General features: G+C 34.7%; 2 protein-coding genes across 4 annotated transcripts; both read right to left on the reverse strand.

The window, feature by feature from the left end:
* Positions 1 to 1825: 1825 nt before the first annotated feature.
* Positions 1826 to 5434, reverse strand: LOC109239485 (B3 domain-containing protein REM5-like). The gene is made up of 6 exons (XM_019406059.1): positions 5369 to 5434; positions 4773 to 5070; positions 4105 to 4184; positions 3776 to 4007; positions 2115 to 2179; positions 1826 to 1954 (listed from the first exon to the last, which is right to left on the reverse strand). The coding sequence occupies exons 1-6, from the start codon at positions 5432 to 5434 to the stop codon at positions 1826 to 1828; spliced, it is 870 nt and encodes a 289-aa protein (XP_019261604.1).
* A 5396-nt stretch (positions 5435 to 10830) lies between these two features.
* LOC109239500 (B3 domain-containing protein REM5-like) lies at positions 10831 to 18996 on the reverse strand. 3 transcript variants are annotated; one of them, XR_002069904.1, is made up of 9 exons: positions 18728 to 18996; positions 17623 to 17926; positions 17275 to 17372; positions 16869 to 17100; positions 15068 to 15271; positions 12849 to 12973; positions 12458 to 12689; positions 11358 to 11476; positions 10831 to 11235 (listed from the first exon to the last, which is right to left on the reverse strand). XR_002069904.1 is itself a non-coding variant. In XM_019406072.1 (8 exons), the coding sequence occupies exons 1-8, from the start codon at positions 18797 to 18799 to the stop codon at positions 11436 to 11438; spliced, it is 1308 nt and encodes a 435-aa protein (XP_019261617.1). In that variant the 5' UTR covers positions 18800 to 18996; the 3' UTR covers positions 10831 to 11435. The 3 variants fall into 3 exon arrangements, 1 of the variants encoding a protein (XP_019261617.1); XR_002069905.1 differs by having other exon boundaries at positions 17275 to 17354; positions 18728 to 18995; XM_019406072.1 differs by having other exon boundaries at positions 10831 to 11476.
* Positions 18997 to 22477: the final 3481 nt, after the last annotated feature.

Consider the following 22477-nt stretch of genomic DNA (forward strand, 5'->3'; position numbering starts at 1 on the left):
GTGAGAAGACATAGAGGAGACCTGATTTCTAATCGACTCCCTATCAGTATAGAAAGAAAGCTCAGCGGGGATAATCTCGTCTACTGTAGGCTCACGAATCGGTTCGCTGGAATCCCTACTTCTAGCAGAAGACCTATGTGAAACGGAAGCCCTAGTTCTAGAAGACGATGGAGGAGTAGAACTAGGTTGAGAAGAAGAACCTCGAATGGAGACTGACCCTAAACTACGCAGTCTTCCACCTCTCCTGCTTCTGGTAGGAGCGGGGGGAAGTTCATCTACGATAAGGACCTTTTGAGGATCAGGGTTTGAAGAAGACATAGCTATACGAAGGTAAAGAAAAGGTTGAATGGCAAAGTATGAGAAACTTTTTCGTGAAAGAAAAGACAAAGAGTATATTTATACTCAGAAGCAACCGTCAAAAAGGTAATGATGGAAATGTCATTATGAAAACTGTCACTTCGTGATTGATGCAGCCGTAAACAACCCCTAAAAGACGCTGAGGAACTGCAAAACCAATCAAAAGCCACCACGTGTCACATGCATTAAATGGAAGTGACATATGAAGCATCAGTTCTGAAAAAGGTATAATGATATGTGGGAATGGCGGCAAAAATTCTCGCTTTAATGAGATCCACTTCCCAAATATTCAACTGCTGAATAAATAGCAAGTGGGGGCACTATCTGTATTGGGGAAAATCGAGTCAGCATTTTGAATTAATTATGTGGCTGACATGTCAAGACACGTGGATTAATAGAAGAATGACAGCTGGCAAAGAGTACACAAAGAGACGCGGGTCTTAATAGGTACAAGTGATAACGCCAAACTATGCCTTATAAAAAGACACACGGACGTTGCAAATATAATCTGAGTAATTCTGCAGAGTCGAACCACAGGGAATTAACCTATCAATTACTCTTGTCGGACTTACTAAATTCACAGAATCAATTTCCCCAAACTTTGTGATTAACAGTTGATGATATTTCTAACAACTAAAACTGAAAATAGATAAACAACTGAAACTTAACTATGCTTGATGTGTAAACAATTGGAATAAGGTCTAAGGTAATGGTTTCACCCGTTGTTGATTTCCTTGGTTGTATATGGCTTATAACTGTGACTTAGTTATCTCTATCAATCATGAACTCTCCAGCTATCATAAATCTTTCTCAAGCAATTATGATAATTTACTAGACGCACTCTCTCAAGCTACGCTAGCTAGATTCTCATTACAATTCACTTAGATTGCACCCGAGGTATCGTTATCTCTAAACCAATCTCTAAACTCTTGGTTATGACTCTCGTCTATACTCCGGGAGTGATGTTGTTCAAATAGCTACCTAAATATGCACTCTCTCTCAAGTAGATACATACTAAATAGGGACGGATAATCGAGGGCCCTTTCAATTAACCACAATCGAAAAGTAGATGAACAAATAGAGATTAAAATCAATTCAAAACTATATTAATATGACAACCAAGTCATCCCCAACGGGTTTCACCAAAACCTTAGATTCGAGTATTTAGCTACTCATGACAACGATAAAAACTACAAAAGAATTCATATTCATTGATAGAAGAATAAAGTAGGGAGAATAAAATTATTTTTCCAAGTTGCCTCCTTGCCTCTCTTGATTCTTCTCAAAAAACTCGAACTCCCCATCTATTGGACTTGTTAAACCTTTTATAGTTTGTGTGGATTTGCTTGGACTTCCGAAATTTCCCTTTTTAAAACTCTGTTTCCGCCACTGGACTAGCGCGGGCGCGCTAATGCCCGCGCTAGTGGGGTTTCCTTCTGTTTTGGACTGCTGGACTAGCGCGGGCGCGCTAAGGCCGCGCTAATGCCCGCGCTAGTGGGGTTTTCCACTGGTTTGATGCTATTGTTCCAATTTTTGTCCCTTCACTCCAATTTTCGCCCGGATCAACATCATAAGCCCTCATTTGATTATTGAACTCCTGTGAAACATCAAAGTCACCATTAGAGCCAATTTTTGCATTATTTACACACTTACAACAGTAAAACATCCTTAAGTTAGAGCCCAAACGTAGGCGAAACTATACAATTTAGCCTATTATCAACAGGCAAAGGTACAAGAAAACAAGAAGGAACAGTTACTCGCATCTCTTGAAGAGACACCATTGGAATGAACCCAGACAGTAAAAAGTACATATGCGTAATATCTGCAATTAATGATGGGGAACGTTATGGAATCTTCATGAAACAGTTACGATTGTCAATCATAACGTCTCATTAATGTCATTAATTGCTCATAATGACTCTATTATGAGAGGAAAGAAACGTAGTACTTAGAAATAGCTATAAAAGGGAGAGAAATAACATTTGTATGGGGACACTGACTATTATTGGAATAAACTCATTTACATAGCTTTATATTGCTTACTCAGCTACTTCTCAGTTCAATTTTCCTTTCTTGTTACATAATTATTTCCTTATTTGATTATCAGTAACCCGAGTTCTTCTAAAATTACACCTTGACCGAAATTCTTATTTCCTGGTTAAATAATTTACATGTTAGACGAACTGTATAAGCTGATTAAAAAAAGGTAGTTCGCTGTACAAAGCATTATGCATTCATGCAGGGTCCGAGGAAGGGCTGCATCCCAAGGGGTGTGATGTAGACAGCCTACCGTAATCAAGTATTAGTTGCTGCTTCCACGGCTCGAACACGTGACCTATAGGTCACACGGAGATAACTTTACAGTTGCTCCAAGGCTCCCCTTCAAACTGTATATGCTGATATTGATCCAGAAAAAAAAAGTACCATTGTTAACTATCAACTATCAAACTATAAAAATTAAATAGGTTCGATCTATAGCTATTAGAACATTGTAAACTGATTTATTAAATTCATCTAGTTTATAGAAGTAACAAGGGCATAAACTTCAAGATTCAATTGCTTAAGTGTTGCTTTTCCTTTTCCCTCGTCAATGCTCCATTGTGTTCAGTCAACCTCTTGAATGATGCTAGCATCCTCTCCCGATTTGGCTGCAAAAAATGCATTAGTTTAAGTAAGTTAATATAAATCTCTGCTACGAAGCCTAAGTTCTCAAAATGTTCACTATATATTATGACAATTCTATATAGTGTTACATGAAGAGGAGCCTTGGAGCAACGGTAAAGTTGTATCTGTGTGACCTATAGGTCACTGGTTTGAGCCGTGGAAGCAACCACTAATGCTTGCTTTAGGGTAGGCTGTTTACATCACACCCCTAGGGGTGCACCCTTCTCCGGACCCTGTGTGAATGGGGATATTTTGTGCACAGGACTACCTCTTCTTCTTTTTTTTTAAAATAAATATATAGTGTTATATAATTTTCAAACTCTAGTGAAGTATGTCTATTCTTTCCAAAATAAACTATTGGTAGGAAGAACTATAAACAATAATAAGAGATGATACATCAACAATAATCTCCTAGAATTCAAAATGCTTTCTTCCATTTATAATTTTCTTTAATTTATCCAAAATGTAAACCAAACGGAGTCATACTGTATGTGTATATAAGATAAAAGGGCAGTCCGGTGCACTAAGCTTCCGCTATGCGCGGGGTCCGAGGAAGGGTCGGACCACAAGGGTCTATTGTATGCGGCCTTACCCTGCATTTCTGCAAGTGATTATTTTCACGACTCGAACTTGTGGCCTCCTGGTCACATAACAGTAACTTTACTAGTTACGTCAAGGCTCCCCTTCTATGTATATATAAGATGGTTTTACGAATTAAAAAAAAGATCACGTTGATTAAAATGAGAAAACTTACCATGAAATTTCCATGTTGGTTTCTTTTCATTAGCAACAACTTCAAACATTATATGATCTCCCTCCTTTAAGCAATGTGTATCACGGATTTCATTCCATCCACCGCTAATATACACATTAGTACTATAAGAACGTAATATTAAATTCCACGACCTTTGCCTTTCATCTCTAATAATCAAATCGCATTTCTTGTTGCTGAGACCATTTGCCCATGCAAATTTCTTAGGGATACTCTGAAATTTCATTTGCAAATATAATCAAACAGTGTACATACTTCATATTCAGAAAAATGGTGTTGTAACAGATCTTGGTAGAGTTTTTTATACTTACCAACATATCTTTTGAGAGGCAATAGGGTTTAACAGTTCGTACAAAATGAGTTTGACTAAAAGGCTTGTGACTGTCAATTCCTGCATATATAGGGAAATGCCTTGCTTGATGAGTTGATGCTGGGATTTGGTTTGTCAAGAAGTAGTTTAGTGTCAAGAAATTTAACATATGAAACAGAACTATTGTAAATTTGAAGAGCATCTAAATATTAAAACTCCTTCTACAATTTACGTGATGTTGTTTGACTGAGTACAAAGTTTTAAAAAAAAAGAGCAGTCTGGTGCACTAAGCTCCAGCTATGCGCGGAGTTTGTGGAAGGGCCGGACCACAAAGGTTTATTGTACGCAACTTTACCTTGCTGTTTCTACGGCTCGAACCCAAGACCTCCTGGTCACATGCATGAAGGCAACTTACCAGTTATGTTAAGACTCTCCTTCAGAGATATTTGTGTGGTTAAATATCTCGTTAAGGGTAAAATAGAAAGTTTAAAGTTAAATTACTACTAAATATAAATATGTGTCATTCTTTTGGGACGGAATAAAAAAAAGGGAGAAGTAACTTAAACGAACAATAATGGACTACGTTTTGAATAAATAACTTCCATAAATAACAACAAAAAAAATGAAGAGTGATTGATACCAAATGTGCCCTAAATTAAAGAAGTTCACCTTTGAATTCAAATTTGTTGGAAGTCTCTTCAACATTATGGGCTTCTTGTTCTTCTTCATATTCTCTCTCACATTGATTTGAATGAAATATGGAAACTTCAAACTCCATATTTCCTTCATATCTGAACACCAACATATCTCCATATTGCAAATCATGCTCCTCTACAAACTTTTCCCAACCTTCTTCTAATCGCCGGCCGTTCACCTTCACTTGCCACTTCTTACCAGCACATCTCAGTATTGCATGTTCAATATTCTCGCGTCCCTTCAAATACTTCAAGAAACCTATAGGAATTTTCTGCAGTAAGAAATCACATACAATTAGAGGAGGCTTGTCCCGTAATTGGAATGATGGTGATATGAGTTGAGTTTAAAGATTATTGAGGATTCGTATAGTCGACCCTAATTTGTTTGGGACTGATCAGCAGTAGTTGTTGTCTTTTAGCCTTGTCCCGAAACAGTAGTACTAATTACACCTAATATTCTGCATAGAATATTCATATGGACTACGGTTTTGATCTTTAGTATGTTTCTTTAATATGATAAAAAAAATTCTTAGACAAAGGAAAGATGAAATAATTGAAATTATTACTTACAATTCCGTGCTTGAAACCTGGTAGGATGGGTTTAAAAAAGTGAGGCTTCTTTGGAGAGACTTTCATTGTGTCCAGGAAAATGTAGTGACTCTGGACAAAGTATTACTATATTTTTTTTGTGTTTTGTTATTGATATATGTTAGCTCAATATTGACTTGATAAAATAATACTCAAAGAACATTTACTTGTTTTATAGTAGTATTTATATTTGTTAAAATTTGATAAATGAATAAGGATTTGGTGAAAATCTAGACAAATATGAAAAAGAGAATACCGTTGTAAATTTATGAAGATATGATATGACTATTTATGAGAATTTATTAATGAAATCAAGGAAGATATGGAAAAAAAATCTTGCCTGGATCAAAGAATAGCTCGTATATCTCCTAAAATTGTGGGAAGAAGACATAGTTATTAACTTATTATTATGGAATAGCGATTGAGGAATTTTCGGAAAACACTATTGTTTAGTGGCTATTAACTTCCTATAGCTATCATATATTTTTTTTTTTAGCTACCATATATATAATTACTTTCTATAGCTACTATTCAGTTGTTACGGTAGTGTATTCGCGTTGCTTTATTCATGAATATAGCAACAAAAAGCGCGTAAAAATCAGGGTAGTCCAGCTGTACGCGCATGTATTCACATGTATTCACGCCATGTATTCATGAATATTAGCAAAAAGCGTCTAAATTAGGGCAGTCCAGCTGTACGCGCATGTATTCACATGTATTCGCACTGCTGTATTCATGAATACAGCAGTAAAATGAGCCTAAAATCAGGGCAATCCAGTTGTACGTGCATGTATTCACATGTATTCGCACCACGTATTCATGAATACAACAGCAAAAAGCGCCTAAAATCAAGGCAATTCAGCTGTACGCGCATGTATTCGCGTTGTTGTATTCATGAATACAGCAGTAAAAAAAGCCTAAAATCAGGGCAGTCTAGCTGTACGTGAATGTATTCACATGTATTCGCGTCATGTATTCATGAATACAGTAACGTCAATCACCTTAAAATAGGTATGTCCAGTTGTCTAAGAGAGAGGAAAAACATAAATAGCGTATTTCATGCCTTATTTCATACCTTAATGGTAGTATATGCTACAAAAATATTTATTTTGCTATAAAATATAAAATGTAGCTATAGAAAATAATATTTTAAAAATAATTTTAATTTATAATAAATAGGATGTATACCTTTGATATGGATTATATAGCTTCAATAAAATATATTCACATGCTTCAGTGATCGTTTCTTGCCCATCACCAATGCTTATCTAATTTTATTCATTTACTACACGAAATATCTTAATTTTTACCCTATATAATACTCTAGGATGATTAAAACTCTTGCCTTTAACAAAATCTCCTGTTTGCTTTTTACTCTAATAGAGGTCCCAATATGAATTAAGTAGATTCCACATGTCAAAATACTTAGAAAAAGGTTCAAATTTATCCATTTATTTTTTATTATGATTTTAAATTACTCTCTGTTATACTTCAAATTGGATCTTTGTTAGGATGAAGGGTAAATACGAGACGATTGCTAACGACAAAAATATGTATGACTCCAAAGTATAGTAAATTCCCTTTTATAAAAACGGAAAAGGGCTAGATATGTCACTCTACTATCGGAAATTAGTTATAGGTAGCCCTCGTTATACTATTCTTCACTATCTGCCCCTGTTGTTACCAATTTTAATATTTCTACCCCTCAGTCTAACGGACCAAGTCATAAAGACACGTGGCAATATCTGAAATAACCTAACCATCTATCCTTTTGCATTACCCGTATTCGCCCCGACCCGTATTCACCCCTACAAAGACCTAATCTTATTTTCTTCTCAAAAACTAGGATTTTGTAATACAATGGCGGATCCTCCATGGTTTCCAGCGATCTAACCAGTGCTGGAGTGTCAGCGACACAGCAGAGAGAGGATTTAATGAGCAACAAACGATTAGATTTTACAATTCCTCAAATTCCTTGACTTTGATTAAAGTACTAGTAGTATATATTAGGGTTTCTATTTTGGTATCTCAGATTGTCGATCGCATATTAAAATTTTGAATAGTTGATCGGGTTTAGATGAGGATGGTGCTGGTATTAGCATTGGCGATCTTCACATCCCGCATAGAGCTGCTGATTTTCCTAAAAAGTTAAGCCTACACTTGTTCTTGGCAAGATTCAACATATCATATGTAGTGGAAATCTTTGCATTAAAGGGAGTGTTTCTCTTCCTTTTAATTCATCAAAAGTAGTACTCTAGATCACTGATTACTCCTTGTTCTGATAATAAAATCATCCCAGATCCCGGACACAACGAAACTTTTCGGTGATTCCTCCACCACTATCCATTTCCGGCGACCACCTGGGATCTCAAATCACTACTCTCCGGCAATTCGAGAAGCTGCATGAAATGGACATCAGCCGAAGTAGGATTAAACTCAACGGGCTCCTGCCGCAGAATGGTTTACTGCCGGAATAGGCGCAGGAGATGAAATTGACGGTGGCAGATGCCAGGAAGCTACTGAAATTATCACAATTGTGAGATGGTGAAATTGAAGCTTAGGAGGATTGAAAAGAATGGTTTTTTGTGACCAGAACTTATTCAGATTTTCTGTGAATCTTGTTGGATTAGTACTAATCAATGCTTAGAATCTGCGAAATGCTTCTAGAATTGTAATTGTTGAATAATTGAGGGCTTTTCGGGCTTGGGGCTGAACGGGTGGGTTAGAGGGAAAATGGTTAGATGGGTTAGAGAAAAAATAGTCAGGTTGTATAAGATGCTGCCACGTGTCTTCATGAATGGATCCGTTAGATTGAGGGGTAAAAATATTAAAATGGGTAACGACAAGGGTAGATAGAGAAGAATAGTATAACGGAGGCTACCTATAACTAATTTCTGATAGTAGAGGGACACATCTGGCCCTTTTCTGTTTTCATTTCTATGCTTCTTTTCTTTTTTTCCTTTTTTTCTTTCTTTTCTCCTTTTCTTTTTTCTCGTTTTCTTCTTGTTTTTTTCTTTTTTCCTTTTTTAAATTGCATTTAACTTTTTTTTTTTTATATTCTTTTTCTCTTCATAATCTAATTTCATTTACTGTTTCACTATTTTTTTAAATACAATAAGAAAAAATAACTAATATTGTAAATATTTGTTCACCTTTTTTTTAATATAACTAGTACAATATACCTTTTGTTTTTCTTTTCTTTCTCATTTTTTAAATTCAATTGTCAAACTGAAATAATATCAGTTGTCACTTGATCTAATTCACTGAATATCACACTGACTGGTGCTAAGCACCATTAATTACATAATCAGATTCTAAGAATCAACACGTGATTGACATACAAACCTTGATCTCCTTCCCTACAAATATCATTACATACTCTACCATTAGCAGTAATACAACCAGTTATAGAGCAAGAAAATATAATCTACGGCAAGCAAATCTCCATATATACTAGTTAGAATAAAAATGATAATAAAATATTGAAAAATGCAATAAAAGTATAAGTAGCAAAAAAGACTCTAGTACCATGTGGTACCAATATGGTATATATGTATACCAACAGAGCATATGATTGCTCTAGAATATTGCTACAACTATCTCCGACTATACTACTGTACCAAAACATTAAAGGACGCAATAAAAGTATGAGAAAATTACATGCTCGTATTGCAAGCTAAATATTCGCAAGACAACTTGCTCTTTCCGTATACTAACATGGTATATAGTTGTATGTGATCGTTCCAACAATTGCCTATAACTATAAAAATTATTACAAAGTACACATAATTTATGTCCATCGGCACACAAAAATTTCAGCACTGCAAATCATGTTCATATAAATAATTTCATAATAGAATTCACTTAAAATGCAGCTAAAACAACCAAAACAATGTTCAAACTACCATATGATACCAATATGGCATATAACTATTCCAACATGGTATACAGTTTTACTGGATAATTTCCGGCAACTATGACTATACTACTATTACATAACACACATGCATAAAGAGAAAAATAAAAAAATAGTGTATCACATATTAATAAAATAAAGTATTTCAAGAAATTTTACTATATTACTATTATTAAAAGAAAATCAAATATTGTACCAATTAAATGCAGCTAATACAACCAAAAAATGATTCAACTAGCATATGATACTAATATAGTATATAGCTATACTAATAGGGTATATAGTTGGAATGAATTGTATGCAAAAATAGTATATTTGTATACTCTTTGGGTATACAATATAAATTCGTCTTCTTCTCTGGTTCAACTATATTTCACCCAAATTTCTAAAATCTACTACAAAATCTCCACCAAATTGACTAAAACTTTAGCTACAACTTCCAATCAACTTTCGAAACAAACCCATACAGGATCGGATCAAAACAATTAAAAACTCAAATAAACCAAGTTATGAGTTTCAAATTTCAAGATCCTTCAAAGATGGATTTAATTTCCTCACAATAAAATCTTTGAGAATTAGCATTAACATCATAATCAAAGAACAATACCCAATAAATTTCAACAGCAAACACTTCAATACACATGAAAATTCAAATTTTAGTTAGATAGTACATATTATTTTTGTTTTACTTTTAGGAGATAAAATAAATTATGGAGCACAAATAAAAAAAAGGGTAATGATAGCAAGAAAAAGGTACAATACTAACAACATACAAATGCTATCTTTTTTGTGATTGAAGAATTGTGATTTTTCATGGAGTAAAAGAGAAAAACTAATTTTGAAACTTCTTAAAAGTGTGTGTTGCTTCTCCTTGAGAAATGGGTAGCGGCAGCAGCGAGAATTGATGATGAGATAAAAAAGGAAAGCTAATTATTTATTGGGTTGGGCGGGTAATTAGTTGTAATAGAATAGGTATTTGACGTAATTACTTTTAAAATGGGTAATTATGGGTAATTACTTTTGATTAAGTAGGTATATAGGATAGTTTTCCCCATTTAATACTCTTAACATTAGCTAATATTTAACCTTGTCATTAATGAAGCTCCCGAATAAAATGAGTGGACTCCATATGTTCAAATTCATCGAGAAAAAATGTTCAGGCCACCAAAAGATAGATGTCGAAACAAAAATAATGGGGCGACTAAAGGCCATATTTAAGGCATTTGAAGGATCCAAATGACTATAAATAACTTAGGCAGAAAAAATGGAACAAATCATTAAACAATTGGATAAGTTCCCAAATCTTTCAAAGGAATTCATGGAAGTTTATAACGGTGGATCAAATCATAACATGAACACAGCTTATTCAGAAAGTGTTCTTTTTTTTTTCTTTCTCCGATAACTGTGATATCCGAGTCAGCTTGCCTCCCACAAATACACCTTACTAATAATTTTGCCTACCATGACTTAAACAAACGGAAACAAATCACCTAGCATTTTTATCTCGGATAGAATTCGAACCCCGATCTCCGAAGTTTTCACCCATTTTATTAACCGCTAGATCAATCCTTTGGGTGCAAGAATATGAAGCAGAAAAGGTTGAAGGATGTTAGCAATCCATGAGAAATTCTCAAGCTGGTCACAATACATGAACATATCACACCCTTGTTCAGAGGCGGATTTAAGATTTGAATTCTATGGGTTCAACCTCCAATGTTCCTAGGATTGAACTCGTTGTACTGTTAAAGTTATGGGTTCATATATACTATTTTTTGCAGTTTTGGTTGATTTTTACACATAAATTTATGTTCTCCGTCGAAAATACCAAGTTTAGTTGAACCCGACATTTCTATGCTGCATCCGCCCAGGCTTCTTGTTCCAACGGCCAAGAAATAGCACCCAAAACACCATACAACCTCTTTTCCTGCTACACCTGAAACACCGTACTCAGAGTTAGAAACCTCCGATGAGCCATTAGCTACTTCCTTACATCGTGTGTTCTGGAACAAAACGTGACATGCTTTGTTGAGGTTGTGAGCTGTATATTGAACTAACCGAGAAAGAGAAATATATTCCGTTCAATTGCTTCAGTGTTTCATTTCTTTTCTGTCACCAATAAACTTAATTGTTCAGTCAACCCCTTGATTGATTCTTGCATTCTCCAGAAATTTTGCCTACAAAAATACATTAGTTTATGTAAGTTAGTAATATCAAACCTGCTAGAAAGCAGAAGTGTTTAAAATGTTGACTACATTCTATGACATTCTGTCATGATGGATGAGGAATTTGGACTCAGGATATTGGGTTGTCCGAAGATGCAAGAATTAGGCCAACTAGGAGAAGCAGAAGAACTAAAAGATCACCACACAGGCCTTTGGGCTATATCTGGGATCCAGGTTACGGGTCGGGTACATTGTAATGAATAGTTAAATAGGGGAATAGTAGCAGTAGTATAGTAGGCTGAATATTGTTAGAAATTTCCCCTCTCTGGTCTCTATCTCCCTCGTCTATTTCTCTCTGTGGATCTGTCTCTCCCCCTACTTTCTTTGTGTTCCTATCCTAATGTCGTTAATGTCTATCATGTTATTTACTATTTCCATGTACTGGGTGTTGCTATTAATCAATATTAATTGTTGATTAAGAGGTTCATAACTTATTATTTTTAGGGTTACATAATCTTCAAACTCTTATAAAACATTTACATGCTTTTTTAATTAAAGTTTTTCTTAAAATAATTACAGTTTTGAGAGACAATACATCAACCATAAAACTCTTGAAACTTTTTAGGCTTAATTCCAAGTTATTTTGAAAGAAAAGGCTTAAGGAGATGAGAACTATGTAATGAAAATAACGTCTGATGATTTAGTGTTGAACTTGAAGTTGATACAAGCCAAAGGCACATATGAAGAGTGCAAAAAATGATTTTCTAGAAAAAGTTGAGGAAGAGTATCAAAGAGCAGAAATAATTTTTGTATACTGATAGAAACCAGTGATAAGAATAAGAACTGAAAATGCTACAAATGAAAATGAATTACGCTCTCCGAGAACGCTAAGTGCTTTCTTCCATTTAGGTAAAAACTGCTTTATGCAAGATCTTACCAAATATAGTCATAGTGTATCGTATATAAGATGATCAAAACATAAAAGACACTTACCATGAAATTTCCATACTGGTTTTGTTCCATCAGTAACCACCTCAAACATTATTTGATCTCCCTCCTTTAAGCAATGTGTATCACGGAATTTACTCCATCCACCTCTAATGCACACGCTAGTACCAAAAGGACGTACCATTAAATTCCACGACCTTTGCCACTCATCTCTTATAATCAAATCATATTTTTTGTTGATGAGACCGTTTGTGAGTGCAAATTGTGTGGGAAGGATCTGAAATGGTATACCACCATTTGCGCATATCAGTAAAAACTTCATAGTTTTCACCAAGATTGACGCCAAAACAAAGAACAAAGAAGAAAATGGTAATGCAGAATCACTTTAGCCTGAACATTCTTGAACGGTATGTGTGAAATGGGTTTTTAGACTTACCAAGTAACTATACGTAAGGCAATAGGGTCGAATGGTGCATACAAAATGACCAAAAGGCTTGTGAATAGCAGCTTCTACATGGGGAAATGCCTTGCTTGATGACTTGACGCTGGCGTTTGGTTCGTCTGTTACAAGGTAATTGTATACACAATTTCATGTCAAGATATTAAGTATGACAGAGAGATTATAGTTAAAGTATGAACAGTGTATAAACATCGACCACAAAATGAGTAGGGCTCGTTCTCCAAAGTAAACCTTTCTTGAAATTTCTTTTGGCTTCCAAATAATAAGGAAACAAGAATGATGTTACAGAAATAAAGTTTAATGATTTATATTTTAATATGACTAGATTCTAGAAACACAAAAAAGAATAAGTATACTAGTATTTACTGGGTTATGCATCCATGCATACATTAACACCGTATATTAAAAGTCACCACCCTCCCTCAACTTAGGTAAGAAATTCAAGGCTAAGCAAATTATAGAAAGGATGATATACTTCGGTAGAATCTGGTAGGAGTCGTAAAAGTGATCTTATGTGTTAAAATGACTATTGAATCCATTGTTCCTTAAGCAACATGTTTGTAGAATCACAAAAAGACTGTCTAGAAAGGTAGAGGAAGGACTGATAGAAGACCATCTTAATTTACTCGAATAGAAACATTCAACAAAAAGGGCCTTCTCAGTACTATTTCCCGCATAGCTGTTTCTCTTTTCAAGAAAAAGAACTTGTATAGATATTATTCTTCAAATATCGTTTTAAAGTATACGAATTTTCTTCAAACTTCTTAAAATTATAACATATGAAAATTTATCCTCATGGAACCTGGGACAGGCCTTTGGAACACTCAATATATAAACTTAATTGGAAAAATGGAGCAAACTGCCCCCCTTCACTATGAATTATAGCCACGAAAGGTGAAGGACACTTCTTATAACAAGCAAAAGCAACTAAAAGGAACCCTATAAAAGAAAGAACAATGTTATATAACACTTCAAAAACACTATTTAGTTACGATATGGATAGTATAAATTAGGCTCTTTTTGGTATAACTAAAATGTTTGCTATAGATTCCACATATAGGAAATGTTTTACAAAGATCTTTCATAAATAGTCTTCAAAACTGTTTGGTTGGGTACATTTTAGAATATGTAGTTGTTTACAAATAATATTTATTACAGTTTTGAATATACAAACACAAAAATAAATTTCATGGTGAAGTTACATAAAAAGACCGGCATGGTCGCCTTTAGAGCACTCAATGTATAAACTTGAGTGAATAAATAGTGCAACTGCCCCTTTAGGATGAACTATAACCTATGAAAGACGAAGCACACTTCTTATAACAAGCAAAAGCAATTAAAACATACCTCTATAAAAGAGAGAAACTGACTTATGACACGATAATACACTATTTAATTACAAAATGGAGTGTATAGATTGGGCCCTTTTTTGGTGTAGCTAAATTGTTTCCTACAAAATATATTCCACATATAGGAGGTGTTTTACAAAGATCGCTTCATAGTAACAACCTCAAACATTATATGAGATCCCACCTTTAAGTTAGTTGCAACACGGAACTCACCCCTTCTACCTCCAATATACACTTTAAACCCGTAGATAGGTAACCTTAAATTACATGACCTTTTGTCTTTCATCTCCAATAATCACACCACAATTCTTGTTGGTGAGACCATTTGCCAGTGCAAATTGTGTAGGAAGGTACTGAAATAGTTTAATAACCATTTGCACATATCATCAAAATGATATTGACCTTGCTTGATAACATGAGGCTGGAGTTTTCTTTTTTATGTATTAAATTGTGAATTGTAGTCAAACCCATGTCAAGAATATTAAATATGACAAAATTATTACAATTCAAGCACGCATAGCCTTTAAACACCCACCCCATCTTTTTTGGCTAATTTTTCATTTTAACAAATTGAAACTTGTTTTAGGAGGAAGCGACTTAACTTGCAAATTCGTCAAGTATAAATTATTTGTACTATAATACGTAGAAACTGGATATTATCATGTGGTAATTATTGTGATGCAATCAATGTGCACACTTCAGTAATTACAGTATTTTCTGCTACTGTTTTAAAGTTCTAATTTTCTTAATAAGATCACAAACTACTGCATTATACTCATGTCATCAACAAATCTTCAAAAGGCTTGAGGACCAAAAAGCATATCTAATGGACTCCAAAGATCTTACCTTTTAATTCAAATTTCTTGGAAGTCCCTTCAACAGCATCGCCGGCAGCTTCTTCTTCTTCTTCCTCTTTATCTTGCAGATACTCTGCATATTTTCTGTTACAGTGCCCTGAATCTAAATGAGAGTGACCAAAAGGCTTGTGAGCAGCAGCTTCAGCATAGGGAAATGCCTTGCTTGATGACTTGATGCTTGGGTTTGGTTTGACTGTTATAGGGTGATAACACAAACCCATGTCAAGAAATTAAGTATGACAAAAAGAATACAATTTAAAATATGAATATTGTCCGAACATCCACCCAAACGTTTGCTCATTTTCGATATTAGCAGGAATTCACTCCCCAAAATAGACCCTTCTTGATATTTCTTTTAGCTTCCTGATGTTACGAAAATAAAGTTCAATGATATAAAATTTGAATCTGACTATATTCCAACAATGAATACATTAGAACTCACATGTCCTGAAGATTAAAGTAGCAGAAATGAGGATGTTGAGGTGGATGTGCGGACACATTAGGATGGATAAGATTAGGAATGAAGATATTCGGAAGAAGGTGGGCGTGGCTGTCATAGATGACAAGATGCGGGAAGCGAGGCTCAGATGGTTCGGACACGTACAAAGGAGAAGCCCAGATGCCCCGGTAAGGAGGTGTGAGCGGCTGGCTTTGGAGGGCACGAGAAGAGGTAGAGGACGGCCTAAGAAGTATTGAGGAGAGGTGATCAGGCAGGACATGGCGAGGCTTCAAATTTCCGACGACATGGCACTTGATAGAAAGCTGCGGAAGTCGAGTATTAGGGTTGTAGGTTAGGAGTTAGTTGAGTCTTTCCTTACTTCGTACCTTTGTGAGGCTAGTCTGGTAAGGTTTTTGTCGAAGTCAATTAGTGGCAATGTGGCGTCTTACTACTCATTCGTTTTCCAGTGTCTGGTCTATATACTGTCTAAAGCTTTTGCTTTGCATCTACTTTCTCATTTTTATGATGTTATTTTTCGTATAGTTTCTATTGGTGGTACTGATATTGTCTCTTTTCGTCTTCTTGAGTCGAGGGTCTTTCGAAAACAGCCTCTCCACTCCCTCGGGATAGAGGTAAGGTCTACGTACACATTACTCTCCCCAGACCCCAATAGTGGGATTTTACTGGGTCGTTGTTGTTGTTGTTGCTGCATACATTAGAACAACATATTGAAGATCACCACCCTCCCTCAGTAAAGTTTAGTAGGACTTGTAAAAGTGCTTTTATGGGTTAAAATGATTAATGGATCCCTTGTTCTTTCAGCAACATGTTTGTGTAGTTACAAAAATGACTGTCTAGAAAGCTTGAGTAAGAACTTATAGAAGACCATCTTAATTAACTAAAGACAAATGCTCACATAAACAAGTACGTCTTATAGATAGCTATTTCACCCTTTCCAAGTAAAAGAACTTTCATAGATGTTACTTTCAACTTTCTAAATAACAAAAGCTTGACATTAAGAGGACTCAACATCTAAATTTGATGAATAGATAGAGCAAACTGCCCCTTTATTTTGACTTTTTTCCTGACAGTGGTGTCGGGGCCAACTCGAGCGCACCGCGACCATTCCACCGGGTACCTGCTGCCTCCCATCAGCACAGGTACCGGATAACACTGCCTACCAAGGATTCGGTAAATTTGAAAAGTGTAGTTGGTTATGGAGAACATGTTTTACAGTATGGTAACCAAATACTGAATAATGTTATCGAAGATGTAATATAATTTCATGGTGTATATAACCTAGTGAAAAGATCGTAGAAAAATAAGAGCTTGCTTAATTAAGAAACCTTACCATGAAATTTCCAAATTGGTCTTTCTCCATTAGTAACAACCTCAAACATGATTCGATCCCCCACCTTTAAGTCATTTTCAGCACGGAATTTAGCCCATCTGCCCCCAATATAGACGTGATGGCAGGAGGTATATAGCTTTAAATTCCATGACCTTTGTCTTTCATCTCTAATAATCAAATCACATTTCTTGTAGGTGAGACCATTTTTCGATGCAAATCGTGACGGAACACGCTGAAATTGTTTATAACATTTGCACATTGCATGTCATAGGCATCATGTTATCACAGCAAATAACTCCAATTAACAAAGAGGAAAAAGAAAAGAAAGAAAATGGTGCTTATGTTTCCTTTACCTGAAGATTCTAAACGGTTAGGTGGGGAGGGGGAAATGAGTTTTGAGACTTACCATGTAACCTTTTCTAAGGTAATAGGATCTAACAGTGCATTCAAAATGAGATTGACCAAAAGGGTTGTGAGTAGCAGCTTCTGCATGGGGAAATCCATCTGAAGAAATTAAATATGACAAACAAGATGCAGGGTTTGGTTTGTCTGTTAAAAGTTAATTGTAGATAAATCCACGTGAAGAAATTAAATATGACAAAATGATTTACAATTAAAACATGAATAACATCTAAACATCCACCCAATCAATTGGCTAGTTTTTCCTCTAAGCAAATTGAAACTTATTCTCTAGACTAAGGGAATTAGCTTACAAATTCATCAAGTATAAACTAATGGACTCTAAAGATCTTACCTTTGAATTTAAATTTCTTGCAAGCCTCTTCAACAATATCTTCTTCTTGTAGCAGATACTCTTCATATTCTCTGTCACAATGACTTGAATCAAATATGATAACCTCAAACACCATGTTTCCTTCATGTCTGAAAATCAACAGATCTCCTAACTGCAAATCATGTTGTTGTGCAAAATCAGCCCAACCCGCTTCGAATTGACAACCGTTCACCTTCACCCGCCACTGCTTACTACCCCTTCTAAGTATTGCATGTTCAATATGGTCATATCCTTTCAGATACTTCAAGAAACCAGTAGGAATTTTCTGCAGTACATTATATACTTAGATTAGCCTTGTTCCAAAATCGTACTAACTATCTAACCGGTTAAACAATTAAAAGAATGCTCATATGGACTATGGTTTTTCTAGGATAAATTCTTCCACCTATATATGATACATGCATATAGTAGACAAAGGAAAGAAGAAATACATATCATACTCACAAGACCATTCTTGAAACCTAGCTGAATAGGTTTGAAAAAATGAGGTTTCTTTGGAGGGACTCTCATGGCAAGCAGTCACAGTGAACAAAGTATATATCTCTTGTCTAACTCTGTTTTTTGAGATTGATATACTGACAAAGATACTTTTATTTTTATTAATGTTTTAAAAAACTTTAAGGATATTTTGTTCATTATCAGTACTACTTTTGTCAGTTTCAGCAATTCTATCAAAACAGGTTCAGCTTTAACTTTATGCTTATCACCTATTTATAGGGCGGAGCCAGTGTTGTGCTTCCAGGTTGTCAAAACCCAATAGCTTCGGCTCAAACTCTTTATTTGTATTACAAAATTCACTTAATATGTATGAATAATTTACTCGCCAGGAAGGCACATTTTTTAGAATCCAAAATCCCATAAACTCAAAATTTTAGCTCCGCCTTCGGCTCTTTACAATCAGCTAGCCCAAATGGGCACTTACAATCAGCTAGCCCAAATGGTTAATTTCAGAATATTAGTGTTTTTCTGAGATAAATTGTTCACCTCCATATCATACATACATGCATACATACATATAGTAGACAAATGAAAAATGAAAATTACTAAAAGGGTTAATCTTACTCACCAGAGCCTGCTTGAAACCTGGCTGAATTGGCTTGAAAAAGTGAGGTTTCACTGGACGGACTTTCTCTTTCATAGCCAGCAGTAAAAATTGCAGTTCTATAGATAAAGTATCTTTTTTCTACTTTGTGATTGATATAATTGAAAGACTGAAGCTTCAATTCAGTTCAGGGGATGCAATTTTATTTGGCAGAAAAGACGAAATTTTCCAGCATCCCAAAGTAAAATTGAAGAGAAATGAGAATTTTATTTTGTGGTTACCACAACAAATACTACCTGTGTGAGGCTTTTTAAATACATGACAAGTGGAATGATAGGTCCCACTTTGTACCAGGGAAAGATAAAAGCAGCTTTGTGTTTTTCGCTTCTAGCGTGGAAAATCCATTTGTGTTATAAAACAATAAAAGTAGAAGAACAATATTACAGAGAAAGAGAGAGAGGGGGGGGGGGGGAGAAGTTCTTATTGATATGGGATGAATTACAATAGAATAGAACTCTCTATTTATAGGGAGAGGGTGACTTAGCCACCAAGCAATGAACCCTAGAATCTCTCTAAATATAGACATTCACCATAAATACAATTCTATTTATAACACTCCCCCTTGAATGTCTATTCAACAGATAATGTGCCTCATTAAAACCTTAACTAAAATAAAACCCAGTGGGAAAAAAATTCCAGAGAAGGAAAAAGAGTACACATATCTACAATACGTCTTTTGGTTGCCTCATTAAAAACCTTGCAAGGAAAATCCAGTGAGACAAAACCTTGTAAGGGAAAAAGAGTATAACGCGTATTAACTCCCCCTGATGAGAGCATCAATTCACATCCTTAAGCATTTGCATTCCAATCTTGTGCACCATCTTCAAAAAGATATTTGGTAGAGATTTGATGAAAAAATCAGCCATATTAACTTGAATGAATATGTTGCACCTTGAAATCATCATTCTTGATAGATATATAATGTCTTCATATAATGTCGTGGAATGACTCTTCAATATCTCCATAGAGATTCTCGCTATCATATTATCATGCTTTTAATTATAGCAAGATACATATATGCACAAATTGCACTGAGGATGTGGTACTTCAAGATCAAGAATTGTATATGCTTCAAGCAACTTAAATCCTTCATGGATTGTCATATAAGTTAAGTCATATAAGCCATATAATAGACTTTAGATGCATATCAAGTTTTCATGTCATGCTAGACATATAAGATATCGAAAACTGATTGCACATACCATTGACTTTATACTTTCAAGTGTTTGAACTACATTTTCAAAACTACATGTCTTTCATATGAAACCAATTTTACTTGAATTGTTTCTCTAGACTTAAGATCCTCATATATATTTAGCGATATCATAGATGTCGTCGGCGAACATTTTATATCGGTTTCAACCTCCTTATTTTTCATAAAGACATAACATAGATATCTCTTCATTCATATATTCAGGTACCTGAATCTCTCATGAGATTTTATGAAGTGTTATGTCATGTGATCTTCTAGATCACTTGCCTCCTTTATTATGATCATTTGCTCATCTTCTTTATCAAGAAGTTGATTTGAAACCGATTAGTCTATACGCCTTAAGCGTTCCACATACTTTGTCCTTCTAGGACTTAATAGGAGCATTTGCAATGAGAATATAGTTACTTTCTTTGGGTCAGCAACTGCGTCTGGCATGCTTTGCAATATATTGCAAATGAATTATCCTTTTATGAACTTCAAGTTCATATAATCTTATTCGAGGATCTAGATGTACAAATGATAATTCATTCCACGTAACTTTTTCTCAACTGTTATCATCTCTCCCCATCATGTTAGAAAAACTAACTTGCTTCATCATCTTTGTGCGTTTGGTGTTAATCAAAATATACACCGCACATCAATAATAATAATAAGATGGAATTATTTGGTTCCTGACCCTGAACCACTCGTGAGGGGAGAATGTAATATACTTTCGTATATAACGTATATCAAACTGATATATATAACTTTGTTCTCATAAGCAATTGTTTAGCTATTAAGTAGAGGCACTTAATAAATCATTTTGCTAAACGAACTGTGATGTAAACCAACTTATCAAGATGAACTTCTTGAATAAAAATCTGGAAATTATGCTCGAAATTAAATTATTGAGCAAGTTACCTCACAAAACACCATGTTGCGGGTTAATAATAATTGCACATGTAATCATCTCATAGATGCATCTTATGTGGTATACATGGCAGGTGAATAGGCCCATATTCACCTTTGATATTTCCAGCATTTATGGGATTCAACCCCAATTTTAGTTGGTCTATTAATTAATGAGAACAAGTAACATAAAAGAATTTATAAAGAACTTTCTAGTTCTTTAATATTTACCCATGTGAATTCTCTATTATTTTTGCACATCATACTTAAATTGATATGGCTAAACCAATTATGCCAACTGAATAAATTATCAATATTGATAAACTTCAGGTTTACACCATGACGTGTGCAATTATCAATAAACTCCAAGTTTATTATGATATGAGTTTTTATATCAGTAAACATCCACTTTAGTGTGGTATTCTTTTATTTGTGTAGTACAAACTGGAGAATAAAGCGGGTAGCTTTTCACATACATATTATCCCGCTACAAGTTGCAGTAATAAAAGATATTAAATCTTTCCTTTATTTATAGTCTCAATATAATCAACCGCTTTCGCGTATACTTTGAAAACTGAATAAGTTTCTTCGAGACTTACTACAACACAATACCTTATTGGTAATCAATTGTGCTTCTCCAAAATAGTAATAATTGGCTCTTCCAGAGCTCTCAATTAATTTGGTACTACCACATATTTATCAACATCCATATGGTGAATATCTCTTTTAAAGAGAAAGTTATACCATTATGGTTATGGTCAAAATTATATGCAAGATCTGTTTCTTGCATTATTGTTGTCTTTTAATAATCACAATGCCAAAATATTTTGGCGTACAATAGGTACGTGACCAATGGCCATTCATGCCATAATAATGACATTATTTTCTTATATCATCTCAAACCTCCTTCTAGAGGTGAGTGCGGTATATTCACTACCACTAGCACGTTCATATTCTTTGAAGAATGAATATGTATTTATAAATCAGATGTTGTCACATTCGCATCATGAACGGACCATAATCATCTAATGTGATTTACAAAATCTCATGTCAAATCGATGACAAATATTTTTCACAGAGTGAAAGATTATTTTGAGAATCCTTATTGTTCTCATTACCACAAATGATGACGATTATAATTTCGTCTATTGCCACGTCCATATCCATTAATACATTCATAGTAATAATTTTATCTTCTTTCAGACTTACCGCATACTGCTATCACATTCTCTTAAGGGAATGAGAATGGAGCAAATTCAATGGGACGGGTTTTCAATTCTTTGCCCACAATCATACATGAATTTGATCATGGCGAGGCATAGAAATTTTACCACTTCAGGTGGTTATAACTTCTTACAAACTCCACTAGAGTTATAATCAAACTTTGTTGTCTTTGCTTGTATTTAAAATCAAAGTATAGAATAAAAGAGAAAAATACGGTAAAATACTTACCTTATATCCAGAATTTAATCATGAAGGAAATTCATGGAATAATTGACAATCATTATGCTCAATCCCAAAGCTTCTACTCAATTGGTTAGAGTCTCGTGCTGATAACGTGTTATAAAACAATAAAAGTAGAAGAACAATATTACAGAGAAAGAGAGAGAGGG

The sequence above is a fragment of the Nicotiana attenuata genome, unplaced genomic scaffold (genome assembly GCF_001879085.1).
Source record: "Nicotiana attenuata strain UT unplaced genomic scaffold, NIATTr2, whole genome shotgun sequence".
NCBI classification, from domain to species: domain Eukaryota; kingdom Viridiplantae; phylum Streptophyta; class Magnoliopsida; order Solanales; family Solanaceae; genus Nicotiana; species Nicotiana attenuata.

Coding starts and splice junctions, on each gene's coding strand:
- LOC109239485 (XM_019406059.1), bottom strand. CDS start 5,434: ATGAAAGTCTCTCCAAAGAAGCCTCACTTTTTTAAACCCATCCTACCA. Junction 5,071..5,368: donor CAGGTTTCAAGCACGGAATT/GTAAGTAATAAT, acceptor TTCTTACTGCAG/AAAATTCCTATAGGTTTCTT. Junction 2,180..3,775: donor ACCAACATGGAAATTTCATG/GTAAGTTTTCTC, acceptor CATTAATTGCAG/ATATTACGCATATGTACTTT.
- LOC109239500 (XM_019406072.1), bottom strand. CDS start 18,799: ATGAAAGAGAAAGTCCGTCCAGTGAAACCTCACTTTTTCAAGCCAATT. Junction 17,373..17,622: donor CAAGAAATTTAAATTCAAAG/GTAAGATCTTTA, acceptor TAATTTCTTCAG/ATGGATTTCCCCATGCAGAA. Junction 11,477..12,457: donor ACCAGTATGGAAATTTCATG/GTAAGTGTCTTT, acceptor GTATTTTTGTAG/GCAAAATTTCTGGAGAATGC.